Here is a 24,907-nt window from a genome sequence, read left to right as displayed (position 1 = left end):
CGTGAACTTTATCAGATGTACTAATTGTAATGGGCTGGTTCAATTTGGTCTGTATTACTGGCCATTTGTATTTTTAGTATGTTAAAGTAAGCATTTTAAAACCTGTTTCATTTAATCAAATAATTAGCAGATTGCTCATATATCAACATTTATTGCGGACTGAAGCTAATTAGATGCCAGCCGTTATATGGCATACTCAGTTGTTGGTTTGTTGGAATGTGCTAATTTCCCTGAGTGTAGTATATCAACCATGTGCGGAATTGTAATGCTGCATTGCTACTCAGTACAGATACAATAAAATATTTCCTTTTTCTCATTTAAATGCAGGCAGCGCACAAAGTTCTTTGAGTATGTAATGTCTGGGGAACTTAACTGGCGTCTTGAGAAGCTCAGGGAAATGTTGAGGTAACCCAGGATTCTGAAACTGTTTCATTTTTACTTCATAACAGTATGTGATTGCAATAATAACATGGCTAGATAATTATGCTGTTATTGAAACTAATTTCCAGTGAACTGAGCAACCTGTCAAAGATGAACAATAGCTTCTTGTTTGCTTTGCTACATTAAAGGGATTATATAAATGCAAGTTGGTTAATTTTGACTTTTACCGGTTTACTTAGGCTAGATTTCAAAAGAATCTTGACATACCTTTAAACTACCCCATTTTTGTTCATTTTCCCTCTAGTTCTCTAACTCACCCCATACTTCATGAAAGCACAGACTGATGTTGGGGTACAGTTCCAAGAGCAATGCAGGTTCTCTAGTACCTACTCAAATAGCTAAAGACCATGGCGTGAATTTTCCCATTGCCGGGTATGCGGATTTGGAGGCGGGTCAATAGTAAAAATTGCCCAAATTGCGAACGGGTCGGGAACCCGCCATCATCCCGCCGCCTCACTCGGGCGCGTTTCCTAGCGCACCACAGACCCGAATGGCAGAGGCGGGCGAGCTAATTGAAGTAATTAAGTGCTTGTTGTGAGACCCTTAACAAGGTTTTTAACCAGAGCTTTTGGGGGCAATATTCAGTTGCTTTGTGCCTCCCGTTAGGGGTGAAAAGCAACTAACGCCCGGGCGCGGCGCCACTAACGCCTCCCACGAAATTCAGTGAGAGGTTAGTGGCGGTGATAACCAGTAGCGCCCCGCGGCACTGCGTTTCCGGCAATGACGTCATCACCATGCGCAGCGCCCCGCCCGCAAACTTCGGTTGCGCCCCCTGACGAACCGCCAGACTCTATGTCCGACAGGGTCAGGGGGGCATTCGTGTGGCCAAGGCGGCGATATTTAAAGGGGAGGTGCCAGGTGGCTATTTTATTTGCTGGCCGCCTGCCAGCACCTGCCTCCTCTGCTGTCCTCTAGAGAGCCGGGCTCTTTTGCTGGCACCCCGCTCCCCGGTGGCCCAGCAGGGCTCTGGTTTGCGCTGCACAATGCTCTTCTCCTTTAATAAGGGGCGGAAGGCCTGCAAAACCGCGGCGCGATGGCGGGCATGGCTCTGTGGCATGTAGCGCCATGATATTGGGCTGGTGCGCCCCAAGTGGGAGGGGGAGCACTTCCAATAGCGCCCCGCCTCTTGCTTGGGGAGCTCCAATTGAATTTTGGGCGCAGGCGCACTAACTTTTTCAGGGCACTAAAAGTAGTGCCCCGGAGAAGTTGGTGCCCCAAAGGTGGCGATAGCCGATTTTTGCCCCTTTGATTTTTACTGGATGACCACGGCAATCATGCAGCTTGGGAAACTCGTCTGTCAATGTGAGGCGGAAGCTATGGGGTCATTGTGCGAGTTCATTAATGGAGAGCATGGAAATCCAAATAAATACTCCCACATTACACCTCATTACTTCCTAAGGAATAGGCTCTTGCTGACTCCATTTTGAGCACAGATTTAGGTGTCTAGAGTTTGCAAGTCTTTTCTGCAACATCGGAAGCCCCTCTCACCACATTGCTAGTAACTATCACAACATTGACAGATTGGTCCTCTGATCTCTACTTACCTGCCATCTATTACATCAGCATGGGTGCCACTTACATTGCCTCACCTTGGTCCTCAGAATCGGACCAGGATGAGCCCCACTACCAGCAGCAGCAGCAACAACACCACCAAACTTCTCCTCAATGACCTGATGCTCCACAGGACAGAGGGCATCAGCTCAGGGCTGCACCACGCTGGAGGTGATACCCCCAACACAGGGTATACAGGCAGAGGATGAGTTTCCTCAACATGACTGAGCAGCAATGCCAAAGGAGGCTCAGGCTATCGTGCCAGATTGTCGCAGACATTTGCGCATTGCTCGAGCAAGACCTGCAGCCCAGAGGACCTGGTGGACACCCGTTACCAGTGGCTGTCAAAGTCACCACCACCCTCAACTTCTTCACCTCAGGCTCCTTCTGAGGATCTGCAGCAGACATTTGCGGCATTTCACAGTCGGCCGCCCACAAATGCATCACAGAGGTCACCGATGCCATGGTTAACAAGTCAGCCAATTATGTGAACTTTGCCACTGATGAAGCCAGTGTTACTGAGCGGGTGCTGGGCTTTGCTGCTCTGGCTGGCTTCCCACAGGTGCAGGGCGTTGACTGCACACATGTGGCCATCAGGGCACCCCCACATTACCCAGGAGTGTTTGTGAACCACAAGGGCTTCCACTCCCTCAATGTGCAGCTCGTCTGCAACCATAGGAAGATCATTAAGCATGTGTGCACTAAATTCCCTGGCAGCTGTCATGACTTTTTCATGCTGCGCCAGTCCACCCTCCCTCAGCTCTTCGCACCACCAAACACACTTACCGGCTGGCTGCTTGGAGACAAAGGCTATCCACGGAAGACATGGCTCATGATACCCTTGAGGAGGCCAAGCAATGAGACCAAGGAGCGTTATAATGAGAGCCACATGTCCACCAGATGTGTCATAGAGCAAACAATAGGCATGCTCAAGATGTGCTTCAGATGCCTTGACAGATCTGGAGGAGCCCTTCAGTACGTACCAGCTAGTGTCTCCAGAATTGTCTTCGTCTGCTGCGCGCTGCACAACATAGCGCAGCAGCGAGGATTAGAGCTGTATGAGGAGCAAGGCGCACATCCCAAAGCCTCTTCTGAGGAGGAGGAGGAGGAACCTGAGGTCCAGATGGCACCAGCAGCGGAGCATATTGCTGCCCAGGAATGGCCTCATCATGGCCAGATTTAATTAACTTCTTGCAATGCACCCATGTGGCTGCCACATACTGTGCCAAGCTCCCCCCACCAACAACACCATAACGCTTCCCTACAGTGACCAATCCTTTCATTTCACACTGACACCCATTGCTGAATTGCTGAGGTTACATTATGTCTCACTATTCACTCCAACTCACAAAGCCACTTCCAAGATAGCAAACAAAAATGGGCATGGCTGGACAGTGGTAAAAATAAATACGTTTATATGCGTGATAACAGTAATGGAACCTTAACAATAACACTTCTTTATACACCCATGTGCACACCCTTGCACATTTAGGATTGTGGCTGTTTTCTTGTACCTGTCCTTCTACAAGGTGCAACCCCTGTGGATTCAGCAGTGTTAGAGGCAGGCTGCTCATTTCCCTGCTGCGACTCATCAGATATTTTGCCGGACGTCCTCTGGGTTTTGGAGCCTCTGAGGGCCCCGCTGAAGACCACTCCTTCTGCGACTGTGCAGGGGCAGACTCAGTTATCGCGATCCGAGGAAGCATCTGGTGCTCTGACTGAGGGGGAAGCAATAGGGGAGAAGTATGAGCACTTTGAGCAGAGCCCCCACTTCCATGTCCCCTCTCACCATCATCCCTCTCATAGGCCACCCGCACTTCCCTGCTAGCAAGGAGCTGGAGAGCACCTTGCTGCACAGCAGTGGGGTCATGAGGACCCAAGTCTATGTTTAGATCCCTCTGCCATCTGTTCTCCATTGCTAGCATGTGCTCATGAGTGGCGCATTAGCTGCAGGTGGCCATCTTTTTCATGAAACAGCACATCGTCACCATTGCCTGCGACATGTTGGCGGTGGACTCCTCCATTCACTGTACAGTTGCAGACATCGTGGCTGCAAAAGATGTCAGAGTCTCCTGCAATTGTTGCTGCCCCTCCAGGATCACCCTCTTTCTCGATGGCCCCCGAGGCTCAGCGTCTGCATCCAGCTGAGCCGAGCTGGGAGTTTCCTGAGCACTCCAGCAAGGAGTCTCCACTGCTCTCCCTGTCAACACCACCTACTCTTGCTCACTTGTGAAGTGTGAGACACCAGGTGACAACACTACTCTATCTCGCACAGGATCCACCAAGGTGTGCGTATCTGGGCTGGTGCTGGGTGCGCTTGGGTCTGCTGACAGTGCACCCTCAGAGGCTGGAGGTCCCCCTGAGGAGTCGTCTTCCTCCTCCGGCTGGACAGCGGGGATGGTTCGTGATGGACCTATGGGACACTAAAGAGATGATTTGGAAATGTTATATTAAGAGTGGATAATGATACCATTATGCACATGATGAACATTCACTGGCTGCTGACATCAGTCACTATATGAGTGACTGTTGTATGCCATGTGGCTGTATGAGATGTAATTCTGTCACCAGGTTGCTGAGAGGACCCCTGTTATAAATCTCATCATCAAGAAACTACTCATGAAATAATGCTGGACGGCCAGCTGGTGGCGCCGTCCAAGGCGTATAAATACTCGGGCGTGGGCCCAGCTTTCCAGGGACATTTTGTAAGACAAGGAACTAGTGAAGTACAACTAGACCTCCATGTTCTGAAACAAGTTGATTAAAGCCTTGCTTTATGCTCAAACCAAGTGCGTAGTGAGTTTTATTATGTCAACTTAATCAACTTGATATCGACTCCACACTTTGGGTGATTTCGGGAACAGCCAGCTATGACTCGAACCGTAGAAGGGAACTCAGACAAGTAATCGATCCATCATGGAGAAACTACTCAGACCCGCCCGTCTCGACCTGGACCTGAATTCACTTACAGCTGCTAAGGTATGGAATCACTGGTATCGTACTTTCAGCAACTTCCTCAGGGTGTGTGGTGAAAATGTTCCTAATAAATTAGAGATACTTGCTAATTATGTATCCCCTCATGTGTTTGATTATATCGAAGACTGTGTAGACTATGACGCTGCTATCCAAGTACTACAGTAGCTATATGTCAAGTCCCCAAATGAAATTTTTGCTCGGCAACTACTGGCCACAACTCGACAACAACCCGGGGAATCACTTGACGAATTCCTTCAGAAACTTCGCAGGCTCTGCAAGGATTGTAATCTTAAAGCTGTTACAGCTGAGCAGTACCAGGAGGAGTTAATTTGTGATTCCTTTATTAATGGGATTGCGTCTCCCTTCATACGTCAGTGTCTGTTGGAGAATAAAATCCTCAAGTTACAGGCTGCCTATGACCAGGCATGTTCTCTGGACTTAGCAAAGAGGAATGCAGATACCTATCTTTCACCACGTGCACGGGCTGCTGCTATCACTTTTCGTGACTCCTTCGATAGGCCTCGGGCAGAAGCCCTCACGGGTGACGACTCCAACCTGGCTGATGACAACCCTACCCTAGAAACCTACACTGATGATGACCCCGCCCTAGCGGCATCTTGGCAATCTGGAAGGAAGTGTTTCTTCTGTGGAGGTGCGTTCCATTATAGGAAATTTTGTCCTGCTCATAACGCAACCTGCAATCATTGCAGCAAGAAAGGTCACTTTTCTAAGGTATGCCAGTCAAGAGCCGCTGTTAGTAAGAAAGGCCACTTTTCTAAGGTATACCGGTCGAGAGCTCCTGTTAGTTTTGCAGCTACTATCTATAAAACTGCTCCTCCCCCAAGAGCCACTACTAAGGTTACAGCTGCAATCTATAAAACTGCTCCTCCCCCAAGAACCACTACTAAGGTTACAGCTGTCAAGGGTAAAACTGCCCCTCCTCCCATCACAGCTGTTTTTCCCCAAAGTCTGTCCCATGCAGCCACGAAGGTTTCGGTAAATGGACACATTTTGAGTGCACTAATCGACTAATGCAGCTCTGACAGCTTCATTAGTGAGCGGGCTGTCAGTAAGTTAAAACTGCGTATTTACCCCTCGGACAGGGAAATTGCAATGGCTCTGACGACACTGACCACCAATTCTTCCGGCTTTTGTCTTGTCGACCTTATTCTCAATGGCCGCACTTATTTCTCCACCCGGCTCGGGGTGCTCAAGAACCTATGCAGTGATGTGCTCCTGGGACAGGATTTCCAGAAACAACACAAAAGACTCACTTTCGAGTTTGGAGGGTCAAAGCCGGAGCTTACTATTTCCAAAGTACCGTTTTGTGCGCTTTCGGCGGCTTCACTCGACGAGCCCTCCTTGTTTGCCAATCTTTCCCCCCCGATGTAAGCCCATAGTCACTAAATCATGACGTTTCAGCCAAGATGATCGATCCTTTATCGAGGCAGAAATCTCTCGCCTTCTAGCTGCCGGTATCATTGAGCCATGTTCATCTTCCTGGCGGGCTCAAGTCATCGTTGTCAAAAATCCTCTGAAGCAAAACAAGAAACATCTTTGCATCGATTACTTGCAAACTATTAACCAGTATACCAACCTTGATGCCTACCCACTACCACACATCGATGACATGGTCAATAACCTTGCTAACTACAAGGTATTTTCAACCTTTGATTAAAGAGCGCATATCATCAAATACCGTTAAAGGACTCTGACAAAAAGTATACGGCCTTTGAGGCCAGTGGTCAGCTTTACCAGTTTTGTCGCCTTCCTTTTGGGTTCACCAATGGGGTGGCCGTCTTTTAATGGGCAATGGATAGCCTAGTCAAACAGGAGAACTTATTGGACACTTTTCCATATCTGGATAATATCACCATTGCTGGTCATGACCAGAAGGAGCATGATGCCAACCTCCAGAAATTTTTTGATGTTCTCCGTCGTCGCAACTTAACCTTAAATGAGTCCAAATCTGTGAAATCAGTACCATCAGTCAACATCCTTGGCTACTGGGTGGGCAACAGTGTCATCAAACCGGATCCGGAATGACTTCGTCCGCTTCAGGAGCTCCCTCCCCCTACGAATCTCGGCTCTCTTCGTCGGGCACGCGGCCTATTATGCGAAATGGATACCCCGCTTCTCCGACAAGATCCAGCCCCTGCTTCATGCAAAGTCATTTCCATTGGAGGCAACGGCTATTTCAGCTTTCAACCTCCTCAAGCGACAACTGGAAAAAGCCACGCTTCGTTCCATTGATGAAAATTTTCCTTTCGTGGTCGAGTGCGATGCATCGGATGTGGCGATCTCGGCTACCTTGAATCAAGGTGGTTGACCCGTTGCATTTCTGTCCAGAACTTTGCAGGGTAGCGAGCTCCATTATCCTCCTGTCGAGAAGGAGGCTACGGCCATCATCGAAGCTGTAAAATGGAGTCATTTTCTCGCTCGTCGCCATTTCACACTTAAAACCGATCAGCGCTCCGTGGCCTTTATGCTGGATAACTGGAAATGCACTAAGATCAAGAATAACAAAATACAACTCTGGAGGATGGAATTGGCCACCTTTGGATACACCATACATTATCGACCCGGCAAAGAGAATGTGGCCCCAGATACCCTCACGCGGGCATTCTGCTCTTCTATGTCGACTCTTGCGGATCTTCACACTGACTTATGCCATCCTGGCATTACCCGTATGTTGCACTTTTTGCGATCTAAAAATCTCCCATTTTCTACGAAGATGGGAAAAGAACATGCTCCTCCTGTAGAATTTGGCGGAATTAAAACCGCAATTCTTCCGTCCATCGGATGGCTCGCTCATACACGCTATGCAGCCTATGCAGTGACTCAGCACTGACTTTAAAGGGCCATTGCCTTCCTCAACGTGAAACACCTACTTACTGACTATGGTGGATGAATATTCACGCTTTCCCTTTGCTTTCCCCTATCCCAATATGCTTACTTCCATAGTGATGAAATGCCTTGATCAAGTCTTTTCCCTTTGCGGTACGGCCAATTTCATCCACTCTGATCGGGGTCCCTCCTTCATGTCAAGCGAACTCAAAAGTTACCTCTCCCATCAGGGAATTGCCACAAGTAAAACGACACCATACCATCCCATTGGTAACGGACAGATTGAAAGATAAAGCGCTATCATTTGGAACGCTGTTCGTCTTGCGCTGAGGTCACGCAACCTACCAAACCAGCAGTGGGAAACTATGCTCCCTGACGTGTTGCATTCCATCAGGTCTCTCCTTTCTACGTCTACCAATGTCACACCTCACGAGCGATTCTTCAGCTTCCAGCGTCGCTCCACCCATGGGACGTCTCTACCGTCATGGTTGGCAGCTCCCGGTCCCGTGCTGCTCCGAAGATTCGTCCGATCGTCTAAAAACGAGCCTCTTGTCAATGACGTAGAACTCACGGACGTCAACCCCACGTACGCGCACATGCGGTACCCTGATGGCTGGGGGTCCACCGTTTCGCTCCGGGACTTGGCTCCCTGTCCAGCCGGTTCCATGGACCCAACTGATAGAGGGACCCACGGGGATGATGCCGGCACTCTGCTCTCCCCCGAAGATGATGCCCTACCTGGGACATCGAGAGATCTGCCAGCTGCCCCACCAGATCCACTCGGGGAGCCGAGCGCTCCCCGTGGGATGGCCACCCGAGGCCAGGACGCCGGTCAATCCCCGGCTATCAAACAGGATGAAGCCAGTTCTGCACCTGTGGGGACCTGCACCCGGAGTCACAATCTCCCCAGCCTTCCTCGGGTCGATCAGAGCAACACGGGCCCTGTCGATCCACCGGTACGGATCAAGCAGCCCAGGGACCAAGACATGATCCGGGGAGATGTGCCTCCTAGCCATAAACAAAAATCTAAAAGACTGCGGCTATTCATGATAACTTTTGAGTTCGCTTGACATGAAGGAGGGACCCTGATTAGAGTGGATGAAATTGGCCGTACCGCAAAGGGAAAAGACTTGATCAAGGCATTTGATCACTGTGGAAGTAATCCGTTAAGAGGAAGTTGTCGGACTTCCAAATCTTTTAGGCAGGAAGAATGTTATAAATCTCATCAAGAAACTACTCATGAAATAACGCTGGACGGCCAGCTGGTGGCGCCGTCCAAGGAGTATAAATACATAGGCGTGGGCCCAGCTTGACAGGGACATTTTGTAAGACAAGGAACTAGTGAAGTACAACTAGACCTCCATGTTCTGAAACAAGTTGATTAAAGCCTTACTTTATGCTCAAACCAAGTGCGGAGTGAGTTTTATTACATCAACTCCCTATCTCCGTCTCCCACCGCCAGCAGCTCTGCAACTCTTGACACCTGCAGGGCCACCTCCTCTGCTGCAGTAAAAGTACTTTAGACTGGAGGGCCACCTCCGGTTCTCTCTCTCTGTTGTTGTGGGCTCTCTTTTCCTGCAAGGAGGGAAAGAAGAGAAGTTTGAGTGAGAGTGATGGAATGAGTGTAAGGAATGTGTGGATTACATCTGTAGAGGGAGACTATTAGGGAGTGGAGTGTGCCAATGCCAAATGGCCTCCTTCTGTGATGTTACTTGGTATGATTACATTAGGATGAGGGTGAGAGTGAGGGGTGGTTCGTCAGAGGGGGACGTGAGTATGTACATAGAGAGAGAGGGATGGGTGGACGTGCAAGGAATGTTGGTGTGAGGAATGATGTGCAGGAGTACGCTTGGGAAGGCAGAGTGATGGGGATGTGGTGACAGGCACATCAGGATGAAGGTGTGGCTTTACACTCACCTTTCCTGATCTCATCAGATCATAGTATCTCTTCCTGCACTGCACCCATGTCCTCCTGACGACATCCCCGCTGTTGACCTCCTCAGCAATTTCGTGCCATGCCCTTTTGGTCTCCTGGGAAGGTCTCGTCCACTCATCAACAGGGAAGAGGACCTCCCTGCGTGCTCTGACTCCCTCCACCAGAATATGTAGCGAGGCATCCGAAAAGCGGGGTGCAGCCCTCTGTCTTTGGGAACTAATCTTTATAACTTGCAGCAATAAATACTCCCTCCACACTCCTACATGAACCTTCAAATGTGATGTGGCCAAAGCTGCTTTAAATATCCCAGCTGGAACTGAGTCATCGATGACTTCATCAGACCTGCACCATTTAATAGGGCCGACAAACAGACATGACTAGTTTAATAGTGGCCATTAACTAAAAGTTGCAGTGGGGAATGCACTGTTCACTTCTTCGGGCTCCCGACCCGCACCCACGCAACCCATCTCAAAAGGTAAAAATTCCGGCCCATGTGTGATTCTGGATAATAAATGTTGGTTGGCTATTTGACTAGGGGGATGAGGGAGAGATAGAGGAAAGATCACAGCAGAGTCCACTTCTGACCTCATCTGACAGGTAGCCAAAGGTGCAACTCCAATATTAAACTGCATGCGGAATATGATTTTGTGTTGCAAGTGTGCTGCAGTGTAGGACACTGGATGAGATATTTTGACTGAGCAGACCAGGGATCAAACCTAGATCTTCTTAATCTATGTATACTGGTGCAACGTCAAATGGTACATTTGCCTACAAGGGCATCTGTGGGGAGTGGGGATCCTATGCTCCTGTTTCAGTATGTTCTTTTTGCTTTTATTTAAATAGCAACTTGTAGGTAAGATAAACTTCAGGCCCAGTTTGGAAACTTGCAATTTCAAGTTGATTTACGAATACCTAAATTTGGCCCAGTTTTGGGTACTTAGAATTTGAAGAAACATGCCCCGTTTTAAAAACAAATTGCAGCACACGTGCTCAATCATATCATGTTTCTCGTGATGTTCTATGACCATTTTAATTTTGCTCTTTGTGCATCATGGACATCTCCATGTTGGTGACTCATATGCTCAACTTATGAAGTGCTCGCCTAGTTGAACAAGTAACGTTGGTAGATGGCTGTGTAGGTTATCCACTTTGGTAGGAAAAATAAAAAAGCAAATTATTATTTAAATGGGGGAGAGATTACAAAATGCTGAGGTACAAAGGGATCTGGGGGTCCTCGTACATGAAACACAAAAAGTTAGCATGCAGGTACAGCAAGTAATTAGGAAGGCAAATGGAGTGTTGGCCTTTATTGCAAAGGGAATGGAGTAAAAAAGCAGGGAAGTCCTGTTACAACTGTACAGGGCATCGGTGAGACCACACCTGGAGTACTGCGTACAGTTTTGGACTCCTTATTTAAGGAAGGATATACTTGCATTGGAGGCAGTTGAGAGAAGGTTCACGAGGTTGATTCCGGAGATGAAAGGGTTGTCTTATGAAGAAAGGTTGAGCAGGTTGGGCCTATATTCATTGGAGTTTAGAAGAATGAGAGGGGATCTTATTGAAACATATAAGATTCTGAAGGGGCTTGACAGGGTAGATGCAGAGAGGATGTTTCCCCTCGTGGGGGAATCTAGAACTAGGGGGCATAATTTCAGAATAAGGGGGCACCCATTTAAAACGGAAATGAGAAGGAATTTCTTCTCTCAGAGGCTCGTGAATCTTTGGAATTCTCTTCCCCAGAGAGCTGTGGAGGCTGGGTCATTGAATATATTTAAGGCAGAGATAGACAGATTTTTGAACGATAAGGGAGTCAAGGGTTATGGAGAGTGGGCAAGGAAGTGGAGTTGAGGCCATATCAGATCAGCCATGATCTTATTGAATGGCGGAGCAGGCTTGAGGGGCCAAATGACCTCCTCCTGCTCCTATGTCTTATGTTATGTTCCTAACTACTGAGCTGCAGGGAATACTGTTATCTGCATTTGCTACCAACCTTGCTGACTCTGCAGCAGTTCCAGGGGTTTTCTTTGCAGTAGTGAGCTCATTACTTGTAAGTAAGAAAAAGATAACAAGCATCCATCAATAGTTTTCAAATAATAATTTAATATCGGAGCTCTGCTGACATTAATAATCTGTTTGTGCTTCACTTTGAGGGTGGTTGACACCATTGGGACCACTCAACTGCCTTATTACTGACTGGTTCCCACCTATTATCCTATATCTGTCCTCTATGGGGCATTGCAGCTTTCTTTAAAAAATGAGATCCTGGTTGGTATCTTAGCCAACGTAGCCAGAGAAATGATGTCAGGCATTATTTGCATGCAGTAAATGTCTTGGCAACTGATGTCACATGCTTTGTGGAAATGACTTATGTAACCAGTTACAAAGCTTTTTCTTTTGCCCTTTTCCTCAGATTCACCACCAGCCAAACCAGTGGAACCAATGGGCACCTAGCCCTATAATTAGGAGCCAATAACACTAGTTTTATTAAACAGATAATATAATTTTTAAAAAACAGGAGGCAAAAAATTAATTGCCCTGCAGAAAGGAGTAAATAGATTATAAAAAAGCTTTTAAAATGCTGTTGTGATGATAAAACTCAAATTGTCCCAGCATTTCTTACAGACAAGTTCAATTTCATTTGTCATGAATAGCCATGAGGTGACTACTGCATTTTATTTTGACATCAGATCTATGCTGATGACAGCCTGTGATTTAGGAGCAGTTACAAAGCCTTGGGAGATCTCTAAGCAGGTGAGTACAGGAAGCATATTCCATTATGATGTGGTTTAAGAAATGCACTAGAACTGTAGTATTAATATATTTAAAGTTATTTCCAGCTTTCATTTTATATTCTGCAGTTCTCCTATTGCTTAAAAGTAGATGCAGAATATCATTATTTTGTCATTAATAACAGGACAGATTTGGATTCTAAGGCCCAATAAAAATGTGACCTGCATAAATTCTGGAGGAAAAATGTTGCATTTGAGTCAACACATGTTTAGTGTGGACCCGATTCTATACGTTTTGCAATGGCGCTAACTTAGCATCAACTATTGTGCTACAAGTACATTTTGTTCCTGTTGCAAAAGCAAATATTCTACAGATATTTTTTTCTACTGCTACAGGTACAAATGTTCTCTTAACAAATGTTTCTCTTTAAATGTAGTGTGGATGCTACTCCATCTGTTACAATGCAAATCTGCATTTTTGTTTGTGCCGCAAAATGTTATTTCCTTCATTTTGATCATGCACTCACTTCCTGATGTTCCCATAATCCAGGAAAAAAATAATGTCCAGAAAGAGGTTCTTGTCCTCAATAAAGCAGATCTCCAGGAATCCACAATGGCTATTTGTTTTTGGAATTTATTTGTTCATCATGTTATTGTGGTGGTACCACCGGGTGTCCTTTACTATGTATATACATAATTCCCTTTAACTTACCTTTGTATGTGCATAACTTACCTGTTTGGGCCGTTGCCCCTTTAACTTACCTGTTTGGGCCATTGCCCCTTTAAGAACGTGACGTAACGCACTGACGTCACGTCGCGCGTCGCGTAACACACCGAGATGTGAGCCGACCCAGCTCGGCCTTACACTCTCTCGACGGTCGCCGGCACAACTCGGCCTCCCGCTCCTGCAGTGGCCGCCGGCCCGGTTCGGCCTCTCGCGCCCATGATGGCCGCCGGCCCGGTTCGGCCGCCCGCTCTCGCGACTTCGGCCGCAACAGCCAGCCACAACTACGCGCCAACACAACGGCGCAGGACACGTGACCGTCCAAGCGCGGGGAAACGCGCTAACGTCACGACGCGGTCACGTGACCACCTAAGCGTGGGAAAACGCGACCGAGCGTGATGACGTCATCATGCTCTCCTCAGGACTGCGGAGTCAGTCCATGTGGCGTCCCCGCTGGGGAAAGACCTACTTCACGGTGCTCCTGTATCCAGCCGCCTTACCTGCTGTATTTCGTCTGTTCTTGTAAATAAACAACTTCTAGATTGTTCTCCTGAAGTCGAGCTCGATTATTTAGTAGTCATTCGTCCGATACCTACCTAGGTGAACACGAACTGCTACATTGGTGACCCAATGACGTGAGTGCAGGGGCTCATCAATACCTACATTGGTGACCCCTTATCCGTGAACGTTTTTCACAGACGAAACGCACAGCCTGACCCTCGTCTGCACAGAAGACAACCGACGAACAATTGACGAACAACAGCTGACGAACACCAGTTCCTACATTGGCGACCCAGTCTTTGCGAACGTATTCGCAAAGGAAGCGCAGCCAACAACACCTACATTGGAGACCGATTTTACAGAGGTAGAGCACGACCAACGGCAACTCACAAACGCCAACGCCTACAATGGGTGAGTTTTGTGAACATCTTTCAAAAAAGAAGCACGCTATGGAAGCATCACCCGTTTCGCTGTCGCTACTGCCATTCCGGGTGCTGCAATCGCCCTCGTGCTTTCTAAAGGTAGAAGCCCCGTCCGCCAGGGACATCGATGCGGCACAGACCCTGCACATGCTTACGGTCTCCGTATTCGATATTTCTACCGCCACACGGATCGTCCGCCTCTACGACATCTCCCAACGCAACAGCAAGTATGAATCCCTCCAAGCGCGGGGTCCGCAGGTTTTCGAGACCGCAAGATCGGAGCGTGCCCCCGCGGAGATGCCACGAGGACTCGCTCCTCTCGAAACACGAGGACTCGCTCCTCCCGAAACACGAGGACCCATCCCTCGCGAACCACGAGGACCCATCCCTCATGAACCACGAGGACCCATTCCTCGTGAAACACGAAGACTCATGCCCTGCCGACGACGCACCAGCCCGTCAGCCTGCTGGTTGTGTTACCTACCACACTTTTCAGCGAGACAAGAAGCGTGCCGCCCTCCCGGCTGTTTTCTCCTAAAGCAAGAACAACTACAAGTGTTGCCGCCCTCCAGGCAGAGTTTACCCCTACCGCAATCAACCCGGACCATTACCGCCCTTTCTCCAGTTTTCCCCTTAACAAACGCAAACTTCTACTGATGCTGCAAACATCAAGGACGGGTCCAACGGGCATCTCGCGGCTGCGATCAGCCACGTGAAAGTTGCTGTCCTCACCGATCACTGATCAACGCAGCAACTTTTCACCCTCCATTGTGTTATCGTCGTAGCACTATGGCACGCACCGTGCTGTGCATTCCAGCCTCCCGAAGGTTTCGCACATCTGTCGGCGAGTTCACCGACCTCGCCTGTCAAGTCCTTCTGGATCGCTCGTTTGGCATTCCTGCAGAGTTCTTCAGAACAAGGACTTGTTTCAACATCAACGGAGACATCGCCCACGTCCGCCCAACCTGCCCGTCACTCTGACAAGGCCTGCTGTTTCACACGTCTCCACGGTCCTTCGCCTGACGGATATGTTTTATTCACCATGACGTGCGTAAGGATCCGCTTACGACCAGCATCTTCAGACCTGGCCCACCAAGTCGAGACAGCACGCCCGACGAGACCACTAGCTCGTCAAACCACCTCATCTTTGGACTTTCGTTAAAGCGAATTCTGGGGGGGGGGGGCGCATGTGCGGTAGCACCGGGTGTCCCTTACTATGTATATACATAATTCCCTTTAACTTACCTTTGTATGTACATAACTTACCTGTTTGGGCCGTGTAATGAAATCTGTTTGTCTTGATCCTGTATTTCCTGTATTCGTTTTGCACTCATGTATATTACCCTCCCCGACACGGTGTATAGTTTCACTTCCTCTTTCCTGACTAACCTGGAAGGTTCCAGATCTTGGCTCTTGGCTCCGCCCCTGACTTCTCTTACATAAAGATCCCAGGATCTGTATGACTCATTCCTGTGAACCAGTCGGCGTGTTGAGATGTTAGCTCTGATCTTAGTGATTAAAAGCTAGTTTTGTGGTTATTGAAGGCACATCAATTTTAATCACTAAAGAATACTAGGATGGATCGACTCCTAAAACCAGAGCATCTGGACTTGGATCCACATTCTGCTGAAGCATCAAATCAAATTGGACACTGGCTCAAATGCTTCGAACTCTTCGCGGGGGCCTCATCCGCTAGCGAGGTAGATAAACTGAGTCTACTGACTACTCGCGTTAGTCATCGGATTTATTCGTTCATCCGGGACGCCACCTCTTACATGGAAGCCATCACTATCCTGAAGGCCCAATACCAGAGGCTGGTAAACGAAGTGTACGCCAGACATCTGCTGGCTACACGCAGGCAGCGACCTGAGGAATCAATGGACGATTTCTTACAGGACCTAAAGGACTTGGTCCGGGACTGTAACTGCAAGGCCGTGACGGCCAACGTGTACTCTGACGAATTGGTCCGCGATTCCTTCATCACGGGCCTCAAATCGAATTATATCCGGCAGAGACTGCAGGAGAAGGAGGTCCTGGACTTAAGAAAGGCAGTGGCCACTGCGCGATCGCTGGATGTGGCCCAGAAAACCTCTGACTCTTATTCTTCCGGCCATGCGGCCCTCACCGCCTTGTGCACGCCGAGCGGGCCGCCATCTTGGAATCAGCCATCTTCCCCATCCAGGTCTCAGACCAGCTCTACGCCGCCGGAGTCCCCACACAGAAGTCCACCCAGGAGTCCTACTACGGCGGCAATGTCTCGAGGCCCGAAATGCTACTTCTGCGGCCAGGCCAAGCACCCCAGACAACGATGCCCAGCGAAGGACGCTACATGCTTCAAATGTAAGAAAAAGGGGCATTTTAGCAAAGTCTGCAGGGGGAATCCGATTTCCAACTCCATCACCGCCTCGTGCGTGCCGTGCGGGCCGCCATCTTGGGATCCGCCATCTTTTCCCGACTCAACGGCCGCCCAGGGCCCAACAGTGGCTTCGATCACGGTGGATCAATCCAGGCCACACCCGTTGACAAAATCCATGATGGACATACAGGTAAACGGGAATTTAACGAAATGTTTAATTGACTGTGGGAGTACCGAGAGTTTTAGGCACTCTAGCCTGGTACGGTGGCACTCATTAACGGTAACCCCTACATGGAGCAGAACTGCTATGGCTGCTAAGCCCCACACTTCGGACATTTTGGGCTACTGTGTGGTAACACTGACTGTAAAAGGCATGGACTACAAGGATTTTAAACTCCTCGTGATGCCAGAACTCTGTGTTAATGTAATCTTGGGCCTGGACTTCCAGTGCCACCACGAAAGTGTCACGCTAGCATATGGCGGGTCCCAGCCACCACTCACAGTCTGTGGCCTATCAACCTTAAAAATCAGCCCGCCCTCTTTATTCGCTAATCTCGCTCTGAACTGTAGGCCCATAGCGACCAAAAGTAGGTGGTACAGTCTGGAAGACAGACACTTTATCAAGGCGGAAGTGGACAGACTCCTGCGAGAAGGCATTATTGAATGCAGTACCAGTCCGTGGCGTGCCCATGTAGTCATAGTTAAAAATAGCGAAAAGAAACGGATGGTAATTGACTACAGCCAGACTGTTAATATTTATACCCAGCTGGATGCCTACCCTTTACCCCGCATATCAGAAATGGTCAACCAAATTGCGCAATACCGAGTCTTCTCGACTATCGACCTCAAATCCGCGTATCACCAGCTCCCCATTAGAACGGAGGACCGCCCATACACCACCTTTGAGGCGAACGGACGCCTCTACCATTTTCTCAGAGTGCCCTTCGGGGTAACAAATGGGGTCTCGGTCTTCCAACGTGAGATGGACCGCATGGTTGACGAGAATAAACTACAAGCTACCTACCCCTATCTGGACAATGTCACTATCTGCGGGCACAACCAGCAAGACCACGATCTAAATCTTGCGAGATTTTTAAAAACTGCCCTAAAGCTGAATCTAACCTACAACGAAGACAAATGTGTCTTCAACACAACCCGTCTCTGTATCCTCGGCTGTGTGGTGGAAGATGGGGTAATTGGACCGGACCCTGACCGATTACGCCCCCTAAAGGAACTGCCCCTGCCACACAATCCCAAAGCTTTAAAAAGGTGCCTGGGATTTTTTTCGTATTATGCCCAATGGGTGCCCAATTACTCTGATAAGGCCCGACCCCTCATTAAATCGACGTCCTTCCCACTATCAGCTGAAGCTCGGGAGGCTTTCACCAGTATCAAACAGGACATTGAAAGGGCTGCAGTGTGTGCAGTGGACGAACGCATTCCCTTTCAAGTCGAAAGCGATGCGTCAGACTTTGCCTTAGCTGCGACCCTCAATCAGGCTGGGAGACCTGTGGCCTTCTTCTCCCGAACCCTTCAGGGACCTGAAATCAGGCACTCTTCTGTCGAGAAGGAGGCACAGGCTATAGTGGAGGCAGTGCGGCACTGGAGACACTACCTAGCCGGCAAACGTTTCACCCTGCTCACCGACCAGCGGTCGGTGGCTTTCATGTTTAATAACAAACAAAGGGGGAAAATCAAGAATGACAAAATACTCAGGTGGAGGATCGAACTATCCACATTCGACTATGATATTATGTACAGGCCGGGAGCCCTTAATGAACCCCCAGACACCCTATCACGGGGAATGTGTGCCAGCATTCATACAGACAAATTACAGGGTCTCCACAACGACCTCTGTCACCCAGGGGTCACCCGACTATACCATTTTATAAAGTCCCGCAATCTGCCCCACTCCATCGAGGATGTCAGGGCAATGACCAGAGCCTGCCGCATCTGTGCGGAATGCAAGCCTCGCTTCTACAGGCCTGACCGTGCACACCTTATCAAAGCCACATGGTCATTCGAGCACCTAAGTCTGGACTTCAAGGGACCCCTTCCCTCTGCCGACCGTAACGTATACTTCCTCAATATCATCGATGAATATTCTCGCTTCCCCTTCGCCATTCCCTGCCCAGACATGACTAGTGCCACGGTCATCAAGTGTCTCTGTAATCTATTCTGCATGTTTGGCATGCCGAACTACATACACAGCAATAGGGGGACGTCATTCATGAGTGACGAACTGCGCCAGTTCTTGCTCTCGAAGGGGATAGCCACTAGCAGAACCACTAGCTACAACCCCCGGGGTAATGGGCAAGTGGAAAGGGAGAATGCTACTGTTTGGAAGGCTGTCACGTTAGCCCTAAAGTCAAAAGGCCTTCCGACCTCCCGCTGGCAGGAAGTCCTCCCAGACGTGCTCCACTCCATAAGGTCTCTGTTATGTACAGCCACTAACACTACCCCTCACGAAAAGATGTTCGTTTTCCCCCGGAAATCCACCTCGGGCATATCTCTACCCGCGTGGCAGACGTCTCCGGGGACAGTACTATTGCGGAAGCACGTGAGAGGCCATAAAACGGACCCCCTTGTGGAAAAGGTACAGCTCCTCCATGCAAACCCTCAGTACGCCTACATCAAATACTCTGACGGGCGAGAGGACACTGTTTCCATAAAAGACCTCGCTCCCTCGGGGAGCGGAGAGAACGATGAGAGACTACCCGATGAAGACCTACACTACAAAGAGACAGGACGCCCAGAGGTATCGATACCCAACTTTAACCTGGAGGACACTGCAGATAACCTGGAAGACACTGCGGAGGCCCGGACAGCGGAGGAACCAGAATCCACTCCCCTAGAGGCACCCCAACCGGCTTTGCGCCGATCACTGAGAACTGCAAAACCTCCTGACAGACTCACTTATACCAACTTTTAAGAAACATCACCCCGATGGACTAAATCTAAAGAAGGGGTGAATGTAATGAAATCTGTTTGTCTTGATCCTGTATTTCCTGTATTCATTTTTGCACTCATGTATATTACCCTCCCCCACACGGTGTATAGTTTCACTTCCTCTTTCCTGACTAACCTGGAAGGTTTCAGGTCTTGGCTCTTGGCTCCGCCCCTGACTTCTCTTACATAAAGATCCCAGGATCTGTATGACTCATTCCTGTGAACCAGTCGGCATGTTGAGATGTTAGCTCTGATCTTAGTGATTAAAAGCCAACTTGTTTAAGTCTATAACTTCTAGTTTTGTGGTTATTGAAGGCACATCAGGCCGTTGCCCCTTTAACTTACCTGTTTGGCCCGTTGCCCCTTTAAGAACATGACGTAACGCACTGACGTCACGTCGCGCGTCGCGTAACACACCGAGATGCGAGCCGACCCAGCTCGGCCTTACACTCTCCCGACGGTCACCGGCACAACTCGGCCTCCCGCTCCTGCAGTGGCCGCCGGCCCGGTTCGGCCTCCCGCGCATGCGATGGCCGCCGGCCCGGTTCAGCCGCCCCTCTCGCGACTTCGGCCGCAACAGCCAGCCACAGCTACGCGCCGATGCAACAGCGCAAGTCACGTGACCGCCCAAGCGCGGGCAAACGCGCTAACATCATGACGCGGTCACGTGACCACCTAAGCGCGGGAAAACGCGACCGAGCGTGATGACATCATCACGCTCTCCACAGGAGACTGCGGAGTCAGTCCTCGTGGCGTCCCCACTGGGGAAAGACCTACTTCACGGTGCCCCTGCATCCAGCCGCCTTACCTGCTGTATTTCGTCTGTTCTTGTAAATAAACAACTTCTAGATTGTTCTCCTGAAGTCGAACTCGATTATTTAGTAGTCATTCGTCCGATACCTACCTAGGTGAACACGAACTGCTACATTATCATATAAAGTATCCAAGGAGCAAGATGAATGGCCCAGACATACTTGAACTTTAAAGCTTTGACTATTACTTTCCAGCTAAGCATAAAAGCAACAAATGCAAATTACCATTGAACTATTAAATTGGGCAGTGTAGTGCTCTGTGATGAAAGTGAGAGATTTTCACTCAACCACAAAAATGTTACTATTACTGCCACACTAGCATCCACACTAACCACAATGAAGCATTTTCTCTTCTCCAGACTGTCAAAGATTGGACATATGTCCCGGTCTCTTCCAAGAATCATCCCTATTATGTCCTGTGATATTTCAAGATTCACACTGTGCCCTTGGCATGAGCAATAAGTACCCACTCAATATCATGATGTGGACATCAAGTACAGAAAATGTCCTAAATTAATTAAGGCACCCTGTAAATTGGAGAAAGAAAGTAATTGCTCTTTGAGTTATTGCAGCTAATTTCAATCAGAATGGCAGAAAAATGATTTATTCTTTTTGTGAATTATGAAGCAATCTGTCTAACTATACTGGAACCTATTTACATATGCAACATTGCCTGGTCCTATTTACATTACTAGTGATTTCTGTGCCATAAAGTGTGTGGATTTTCTAATGTTTTTCTTTACTAAAGGTAAATTATCATTGTTGCTAAAAAGGATGAAAAGCCATGCCTCAATTTCATCATCAGGATGTAGCATGATGACATTTTTGCAACAGAATTTAACACAAATCACAACATCATGTGATTTACCTGCATAACCATGATGAAGCATGTCCTCCTTCTCAGACGGCCAAGGATTGGACACTCCTTCCAAGATGACTATCAGGAACATGTCCGCTTCTTTGTACCCTTTTTTGATATAGTCTTACTTCATCACTGAAGCTCTAGGCACTTGGCAACTGCCCAACATGAAGATGGAGAAACTTGTAGCTGATCAGGGAAGAAGAATAGCTCAGAAAACAGTTGAAGTTCAGATTCAGTTCAGCGTCTGTCCCAGATCTAGACCAATTATAGCTGGTAGCAGAATTCACAAATGACTAGATAGACAAGACATAGGTTGCTACTGATAGTACTTTCCTCATCAGGAAAAGGGAGGTACCATTACATGGAGCTGTGATGCTATGTATGAATCTGGATTAGCATTAGTGAGCTGCTACAATGATGTGTGTTTAGATAGTTTGAAATTGCATTAAATAAGTATGTAGAACACTTGTATTTATGTATTGTAGGTAGCTGAATTGGTAACCAGTGAGTTCTTTGAACAAGGGGACAGGGAGAGGGCTGAGCTGAAGCTGACACCAGCTGTAAGTATTAATTTTAAAATATAGATTTAAAAAAAACTTTGTCCTTAGTATTCTATTCTCTCTACTTACTTCCTTTATCTTGTCACTTGTTAATGTTTTGTCCGGTATATCTGCAGACTTGCAACATTGATTTATGCTATTCAAATTAATTAAGAAGTAGATTCAGTATTAATTAGCTCATGCATGTTCTTCATTTAGCTTTTGGATGCTGGCTTCAAATATTCTCCACCAGGGTCACAATTCCTACCTAAAATTCAAAGACATACTGGTTTTAACTAGTTAAGTAACTAATGTTGATTGGTATTAGTTTACAAAGGGAACACATTTTCTAACAGATGTGGAATAGTTTTGAGTTCACTGATTATAAACTATTTTGGACTGAAACCAATTCAGAACTATCCAATGTTACATTGACTTGATATTAAATTATAAGGAAAGACTTGCATTTCAGGACAGCCCAAAGTGCTTTATAGCTCATGAAGTACTTTTTGAAGTGTAGTCACTGATATAATGTTAGAAATGTGGCAGATAACTTACGTACAGCAAGGTTCCACAAGAAAGATGAGTTCCAAAAACAAGAAACAGCACTCCCTCAGTACTGCACTGGAATGTCAGCCTAGATTTTTGTGCTCACATGTCTGGAGTGGGGCTTGAACCCACAAGCTTCTAACTCAGAGGCGAGAGTGCTACCCACTGAGACACGGCTGACATGTTTATTTAGTCTCAGTGTCTAGATTACACAAGTTGCATGCAATCAGGTGCTTCTGCTTCCCTTTTGGTATGAAAATCTTAGTGCAGCAAGGGAAGAAGAGCGCGTTCAAATCAGTTTTTGATGATTGGAGCTAGATTTTCCAACTGGAAGACTCTTTTCTTAAATTGACACCTGTCGAGTATCACATGCAGCTGGAAGGTGTATTGTGTCCTGATATCAGACGAACAAAGCGTGTTTCCAAAAGTTGCCTTAGTCTGCTGTTAGTTGGTATCCCATTCATTGGCACCTATACTGAACACTCAGTACCACACCTGGAGCCAAATAGCTACAACTTTAGTTCTAAAATTGCTAAACCAATCCCAATGTATCTAACAGTGTATTTGATTTAGTACTTTATCATGAATAATCTGCCCTTTTTACTGTATTTGTTGGAGCTAGAAAGCTTCCTGATGCCTCAACCCTAACCCACAGCTAAAAATCACAAAGTGCCCCTCATCGATCTTGTTTCAATCATAAGGAAGGAGAGCAGCATCAGAGATCCCACCAGCGGTTTGAATCCTCATGTGAAATGCAGATTAGATTTGGACTGAGTTAAAACTAAATCAACAATCTCTTATTTGACTCCTGAAGCCAACATAAACTTCAGCCAGAGCCAAGATTGATTCCATGGCTCCAGTTTGCCCAGTTGAGCTGAGAAAAGTCTTTCCCAATTAGTCATTAATCAAGTGTCTGGCATAACTGGGCTTGAACCAGCCACGATCCCAGCTGCATGAAATGTCCTAACCTGGGTGCCAGCGGGTTACTTCAGTTTTTAATCATTTCTATTTTACTCTTTCCTCTCTCTGACACACTAAAGGGTTATTTATCTGACATCTTAGTTCTGTGTTAATGCCCAGTGTGCTGAAGGTTTGCAGAAACATTCTTTCCATTGGTGATAGTACAAAGCATTCCAAGATCAGATATGGTCTTGCTCAGTGTGATACCAAGGACTTTTGCCAATCATGTTTCTGCTATGTATATTAATTTACTACAATCCCATATTGTGCCAAAATATTTAAAGAGGAAGTTTTACCATCAGTGTTCATTTAAAAACCAAACAGGTAAACGGAATTAGGATTAATATTGACATGCCTTTGCTTTTCTTTGTCTACTTCTGTAACGTTCATGAATATTTTTGTTTAACTGCTGAGTACCAATGACATCATCAAGAAGCCTGGCTAGAAATGATTGCAGTGCTGAATTATCATCAGTGACAGCAATTATTAACCTAGGATATTTCAGCAAAAGTGTCATGACTACTGTGTATATGAGTTCAGCCTGCTCACCGTCATGTGCAGTAAATCCTCGAAGCCGGTTCCTTTATGTTCCCCACTCACAGTTAAAACAAAAATATAGCTTCATAGCACAGAACAATGGTGCAGCACATTGGAGCACAGATATGTCACGAGACAGAGCGATGGGTGTGGCTTTGCACCTGTCATTTTCCATATTGAAGGGGGGTAAGAATTTCTGTGGTTGCTATGTGTAGCAATGTCATCAATACACAAAGAGCAAATGTAATGGCATAGATTCTTGTCTTTACCATCTGGGTGTTAAGCATTGCCTGAGCTCAGAGAGGAAAACCTGGCGGGGGAGGGTCGCACACAGAACCTCATTGATTTTCCTTCCATTGGCATTTGAGAGTTCCCTTTACGTGCTCTGCACAACCCAGCCCAGGCGATTCTTAATGTCCAAGCGGTGAAAACTTTAACCTGGCCCAGTGTCTCGACTTCCAGCAAGCAGAGCAAAGGACAGCTCATTAGTTGGTTGTCAGCTTGGCTCAGTTGGTAGCACTCTCACCTCTGGGTTAGAATATTGTGGGTTCAACCTGCACTCCAGGATTTGAGCACTTCAGTGCAGTACTGAGGGAGTGCTACATTGTTGGAGATGTTAAACCAAGGGCCCATGTGCCTGTTCAGATGAACATAAAAGATCCTATGGCACCAAGGAGAGTAGGGAATTCTCCCGGTGTACTGGCAACATTTATCCCTCAACCAAAAACAGTCTATTTATTATTCATCTGATTTGCTTTTCTGTGGGACATTGCTGTGCACAAATTGGCTATCACGTTTGCCTACATAACAACAGTAACTGCACTTCAAAAGTAAATTATTGACTCTGGGCACTCTAGGACATCCTGAGGACATGACTGGCACTCTATAAGTGCAAGTGCCTTTTCTTCTGTGAAACCAGTCACTACTTTTTCTTTTAAATGCTAGTAAGCTGATGGATAACAGTAATCTGAAATTCCATTGTTTATATGTCCAGGAGATGCCAATAATATACAGGAATACCAGGAGCCTGTGTGCTGAGGGGCACAGGGAAGATAAATACTCTCTGTGGGTGTCGGAGAATATTTTCAATAGAAACCAGAGGTTACATAGTGAACATACTTGCTTCAAAAAAACTACGTGATGCAGTAGAAAAGATCCAAAAGTGCAGTCACATTCTAACAAATTTGCTTTTATTGATGTGGTTTTGAAACATAGA

The 24,907-nt window shown here is 47.4% G+C and overlaps 1 protein-coding gene across 1 annotated transcript in view; it reads left to right on the top strand.

Moving 5' to 3' along the window:
• The window catches only part of LOC147117571 (dual 3',5'-cyclic-AMP and -GMP phosphodiesterase 11A-like), a 653,699-nt gene that overhangs the window by 275,178 nt on the left and 353,614 nt on the right, over positions 1-24,907 (top strand). The window contains exons 14-16 of the mRNA XM_085989379.1: positions 328-405; positions 12,439-12,502; positions 21,592-21,666. Of these exons, the coding sequence (XP_085845505.1) occupies positions 328-405; positions 12,439-12,502; positions 21,592-21,666 (217 nt within the window). The remainder of the gene's footprint in view (positions 1-327; positions 406-12,438; positions 12,503-21,591; positions 21,667-24,907) is intronic.

Source organism: Somniosus microcephalus, chromosome 5, assembly GCF_052327205.1.
Source record: "Somniosus microcephalus isolate GS21.2 chromosome 5, FLI_Smic_1.0, whole genome shotgun sequence".
Lineage (NCBI taxonomy): Eukaryota > Metazoa > Chordata > Chondrichthyes > Squaliformes > Somniosidae > Somniosus > Somniosus microcephalus.
Note: the sequence above shows the minus strand (reverse complement) of the source record. Positions and strands in the feature narration are given on the sequence as shown.